The 6,000-nt window shown below is 49.9% G+C and overlaps 1 protein-coding gene across 1 annotated transcript; it reads left to right on the top strand.

Annotated features, from left to right (window-relative positions):
• Positions 1-264: 264 nt before the first annotated feature.
• LOC309559785 (olfactory receptor 8A1-like) lies at positions 265-1,206 on the top strand (the record flags this gene model as incomplete). The annotated part of the gene is made up of 1 exon (XM_082263219.1): positions 265-1,206. One exon carries the CDS (start codon positions 265-267, stop codon positions 1,204-1,206), a length of 942 nt encoding a protein of 313 aa, XP_082119345.1.
• Positions 1,207-6,000: the final 4,794 nt, after the last annotated feature.

The following is a 6,000-nucleotide window of genomic DNA, read 5'->3' as shown; positions in this document are numbered from 1 at the left end:
TAATATGTATTTGCAGTAATAATATTAGAATACACCTAATTAAAAAAAAGATGAACAGTTATCCATAGCAACCAATCAAATCTCACCTATTGGGTACAGCTAGAAAAATGAAAATGACAGATAAATGATTTAATGCATTGACTCTTCTCTTTGTCCATTGCTCTCTTTGTATACAAGGGTCAAGTGTTTCACTTTAAATGATTTTGACTTTTTAAGGATAATGCATGTTTATATTTCTAAAGATATTTTGTTGTGAACTATGTCATGTATTTAAATGATTCCAATACCAAATATTTAATTATTAAAGGAATTTCAAATATTCCAGAACTGCAAGTTTTAGTTTTTCTTCTAGTCCTACTTATTTATCTCATAACTCTTGCTGCTAACACGACCATTCTTCTCCTGGTCTGCATAGACAGCCATCTCCACACTCCTATGTACTTCTTTCTGGCCAATTTGTCCATCCTGGATATGTGTACCTCCACAACCACTCTACACAGAGTAATCATTAATTTTATTTTGGGAGATAAAACAATCTCTTTCATTGGCTGCCTCGCACAGATGTATGTTTTTGCCTCTCTCATAAGTGATGAACTTTTTATATTGACAGCCATGAGTTATGATCGTTATGTAGCCATATGTAATCCCTTAAATTATCATGTGATTATGAATCATAGAACCTGTGCTCTTTTGGCCACCATTTTTTGGCTGTTAGGGTTCATTCAAATTCTCCCCACTCTTATCAACTTTTTATTGGTCAGTTGTCATCTGTCTTTAGAGATAGATCACTTCTTCTGTGACCCTTTGCTTCTTGAAAAACACATCTGCGTCTATTCTTACTATTTGGATCTATCAATTTATTTTGGTGGGCTTTTTGATGCAACCTGTCCACCTTTTCTTACTTTTCTTACTTATATTTTTATAATTGTAACTATATTAAAGATCTGTAACCGCACTGGTAGACAGAAAGCCTTCTACACCTGTTCCTCACACCTTACAGTGGTTATTTTACTCTACGTTACTTTGATTTGCCAGTATTTAAGGCCAACCTCCAATAACGTGAACTCCAATAAGCTCTTCTCTATGTTTAACACTGCTGCTGTACCTATGTTGAATCCTCTGATCTACAGCCTGAAAAACAAAGATGTAAAAGCAGCCTTTAGGAGAAAAATTATGGGCACGCTGAAACCATTTTATTCCTTTTAACTTAGAAGTATATTTTTCAAACATAAATGTAATATGTTTGTGATATTTGTGTGAAATTTGTTAGAAAAATGAAATAAAATGTAGTATTTTCTCCACCCGAGTCAAAATTTTTAAATTAAATATCATAGATATTTTAAATGCTAACAACATTCTGAAACATAAATGTCCCTTGCAACACAAGGAGCTCACAGAAGATTTTTAAAATAAAAGACATAAATTAAATAGCTCAGATCATTATGTACCTATATTTATGCACTTGTAACAACACAGTTAAATACATACATTGTTTAGGACAATTTTTTGGGACATCTACTTTCTTGTTCTAGTCCAAACAGCACTTAGCAAAGATTCTGAAAAAACAAAAAAAAACAAAACAATAAGCATTGCAACAGTAAGCACTGAAAACTGTGCAGCCACCAGGGCCAGACTGGGGATAAAAACCAGCCCTGGAAATAATTCATACCAGCCCCATAGCATTATTATACCGGCCCAACAGCACAGCGTCATTATTTTCTTGATCATAAAAGGGAAAACCATGAATTTTAAAGCACATGTGAAGTGTGTATTATATGTAGATAAGACAGATATGAAATCACATAGGGTTTTATATATATATATATATATATATATATATATATATATATATATATATATATATATATATATATATACATACATACATACATAGGAGCAAATTCCAGTTAAAAGTGGAGCAATTATCAAGAACAGTCCACTTATTGCGATGGTGATATATTACCAGAATAAAAAATAATCAAAGTTTGCCTTTACATGAGGTTTCGCAGAGTTCCCCTTGCACTGTAATGGGGAACCCTGCAGACTCTGATGTAAAGGGGAACCCCAGGAACTCTGAAAATGTGACCAGAGACCACCTTCCACAGAAAGAAGGGGGGGGTTACTGATATAAGGGGGGCCTTTATATCAGTGCTCCCTTACATTACTGTTTTCACTTCCCCCTTACGTCACTGACCCCTACTCAGACTGGTCTGGCGAAGCTGTCACTGACCTCCTCTCAGGTGCACCGTGCAGGGCTCAGTCAGTTGGCTCCAGCTTGTTGGCTCTGGGTTTATCCTATAGTCTTCTCTCCACAGTCCACATACATCTGACTTCTCCCGTGACCCCCATCCCGGTGGCACTCCCACTCCTGACTCCTCTCCAGACTCCCCATCAGAGACTGCAGACATTATAAAAGAAAAGAGATAATGCGAACATGGTACAGGAGATGTCAGAGGTTGCAGATATGGTACAGGAGATGTCAAAGGTTGCAGACATAGTACAGAAGATGTCAGAGGCTGTGTGGACATGGTACAGGAGATGTCAGAGGTTGCAGACATGGTACAGGAGATGTCAGAGGTTGCAGACATGGTACAGGAGATGTCAAAGGTTGCAGACATGGTACAGGAGATGTCAGAGGCTGTGCGGACATGGTACAGGAGATGTCAGAGGCTGTGCGGACATGGTACAGGAGATGTCAGAGGCTGTGCGGACATGGTACAGGAGATGTTAGAGACTGTGCGGACATAGTACAGGAGATGCCAGAGGCTGTGCGGACATGGTACAGGAGATGCCAGAGGCTGTGCGCACATGGTACAGGAGATGTCAGAGGTTGCAGACATGGTACAGGAGATGTCAGAGGTTACAGACATGGTACAGGAGATGTTAGAGGCTGTGCAGACACGTACAGGAGATGTCAGAGGCTGTGCAGACATGTACAGGAGATGTCAGAGGCTGTGCAGACACGTACAGGAGATGTCAGAGGCTGCGGAGGGGTCCAGTCTTACCCGCCCCTGGTGTAGAAAGGCGCCAAGACCAAGATCAGTGCCTTCCTATAAAAATCACACCACCTAGTGCCATTACGTCACTACTGGCCTTCCCCGGCCTAGCTGCAGCCATATACTATTCGGGTGCCACCAGGGCTGGTGGAAAGATTTTTGACACCCTAGGCACCCCCCCCAGCTAGGAAGCAGGGCCAAGAGGAGCGAGCTGGGTACAGGCCTCCTGTATGAGGCTCAGGCCCCATTAGTTCAGCAGGAGGGCCCAGGCAGTAGGAGGAATCAGATCATGGAAAAGGAGGGTGACTGGTGTGGCAGAAGGAAAATTACAGGAACCGATCCCCTGTATAGGTCTCCCTGCAGCAGCTGAAAGCTGTCTTTTCCTCCTCCCTCTACTGCTGCTTTGGTTCTTGCGATTGCTCCCCTCTATACTGATCACCCCCTCCTGTCCATGATCAGATTCCCCCTTTTCCCTGATGCCCAGGCTCCCCTGTATGCGTCCCCCTTCCTTGCAGCGCTGCTGGCTTCATCTTCTCTCCCTCCCACCAATTTTCAGTTGCTGCAGAGGGGGGGGGGGACCACAGGAGATCTGTTCTAGTAAACCACAGTTGATTACATATTTCCCCCTGCTGTCCTTTGTGCCCCTACAGCAGCACTGACGGCTTCTTCTTTTTTTTCTGCTGCCGGCTGCTGCAGGGTATGGGGAAATAGCTTCAGGATAAAAAACAGGTCTGGTAGGCTATACAGGGCCCCTATAATTTCTAACGGCAGCCCTGGCAGTAGTGGTGAGGAGGGTGATATCAGTGGCAGTGCTGAGGGGGGTGGGATAAGTGGCAGTGGATGTGGTGAGGGGGTGGGATCTGTGGCAGCAGTGGTGATGATGGTGGTGGAGAGGGGGGTGGGATCAGTGGCAGTGGTGGTGGAGAGGGGGGTGGGATCAGTGGCAGCGGTGGTGGTAAGGGGGTGGGATCAGCAGAAGTGGTGGTGGTGGTTGTGAGGGGGCGGGATCAGTGGCAGCAGTGGTGGTGAGGGGGGTGGGATCGGTGGCAGCGGTGGTGGTGATGAGGGGGGTGGGATCGGTGGCAGTGATGGTGGTGGTGAGGGGGGTGGGATCGGTGGTGGTGGTGATGAGGGGGGTGGGATCGTGGCAGCGGTGGTGGTGGTGATGAGGGGGTGGGATCGGTGGCAGCGGTGGTGGTGATGAGGGGGGGTGGGATCGGTGGCAGTGACAGTGGTGGTGGTGATGAGGGGGGTGGGATCGTGGCAGCTTTGGTGGTGGTGATGAGGGGGGTAGGATCGTGGCAGCTTTGGTGGTGGTGATGATGAGGGTGGGATCGGTGGAAGCGGTGGTGATGGTGAGGGGGGTGGGATCGGTGGCAGTGGTGGTGGTGATGGGGGGGTGGGATTGGTAGCAGTGGTGATGAGGGGGGTGGGATCAGTGGCAGCGGTGGTGGTGAGGGGGGTGGGATCAGTGGCAGCGATGGGGGGGTGGTGATGAGGGGGTGGAATCGGTGGCAGTGGTGGTGGTGGTGAGGGGGGTGGGATCTGTGGCAGTGGTAGTGGTGATGAGGGGGGGTGGGATCGGTGGCAGTGGCAGTGGTGGTGGTGGTGAGAGGGGGGGGGGGGACGGTGGTGATGGTGATGAGGGGGGTGGGATCGGTGGCAGCGGTGGTGATGAGGGGGTGGGATCGGTGGCAGTGGTGGTGGTGATGAGGGGGGTTGGGATCGGTGGCAGTGGTGGTGGTGATGAGGGGGGTGGGATCGGTGGCAGTGGTGGCGGTGATGAGGGGGGTGGGATTGGTGGCAGTGGCAGTGGTGGTGTTGATGAGGGGGTGGGGTCGGTGGCAGCTTTGGTGGTGGTGATGAGGGGGGTGGGATCGGTGGAAGCGGCGGTGTTGGTGGTGAGGGGGGTGGGATCGGTGGCAGTGGTGGTGGTGATGAGGGGAGTGGGATTGGTGGCAGTGGTGGTGGTTATGAGGGGGGTGGGATCAGTGGCAGCGGTGGTGGTGGTGGTGAGGGGGGTGGGATCAGTGGCAGCGATGGTGATAGTGATGAGGGGGGTGGGATGAGTGGCAGCAGTGGTGATGATGGTGAGGGGGGTGGGATAAGTGTCAGCAGGGGTGGTGGTGAGGGGGGTGGGATCCATGGCAGCAGTGGTGGTGAGGGGGGTGGGATCAGTGGCAGCGGTGATGGTGAGGGGGGTGGGATCAGTGGCAGCAGGGGTGGTGGTGAAGGGGGTGGGATCGGTGGCAGCGGTGGTGGTGATGAGGGGGGTGGGATCGGTGGCAGCGGTGGTGGTGGTGGTGAGGGGGGTGGGATCGGTGGCAGTGGTGGTGGTAAGGGGGGGTGGGATCAGTGGCAGGGGTGGGGGTGGTGGGGGGGTTGGATCAGTGGGGGTGGTGAGGGGGGTGGGATCAGTGGCAGCTATAGTGGTGAGGGGAGATTAGTGGCAGTGGTGATGAGGGGTGCCATGCTCCCCACCGCCACTGCTGCCCCCCATCCTATCAGGGATAAGATCTGTGGGGTGGTGAGATCAGCAGGGGCAGTGGTGGTGAAGGATGGGATCAATTGCACTGCTGATTATTACTTACTTTGTCAGTTGATTCCCCCTCAGCCTCAGTGCCTCTTCACACGTGCCTGCAGGGATGCTTCTTCTGACGTGTGGGTCTCCCAGCAGAGAGCAGAGCTCCTCCCCCTCAATCTATTGGTCGTCAGCTAATTAGCTGACTTTCTGCTTCTGCCTTCAGCTTCTCTCTCAGAAGCTTTGGGCGGAGAGGATAGGCGTTTTGCAGTGACACTGCTCAGCCTCCCCTTAGCAGCGAGCGGACAACGACGGCCACTCCACCAATCACATAGCGGCGGAACTTGCAAGCGGGCAGGCCCTCTGAGTGCTGCTGCTCTCAAAGCGACCCCAGGGCAGTCGGCCTACTGGGAAATCTTCCGGCCCAGTCGGGCCCTGGCAGCCACATTAAATCACCTAATGTTACATGCATGCAAAAAGGAA

Source organism: Pelophylax lessonae (assembly GCF_965119305.1).
Source record: "Pelophylax lessonae genome assembly, chromosome: 7".
Classification (NCBI taxonomy): Eukaryota; Metazoa; Chordata; class Amphibia; order Anura; family Ranidae; genus Pelophylax; species Pelophylax lessonae.
This window is presented reverse-complemented; position numbering and strand designations above follow the sequence as displayed.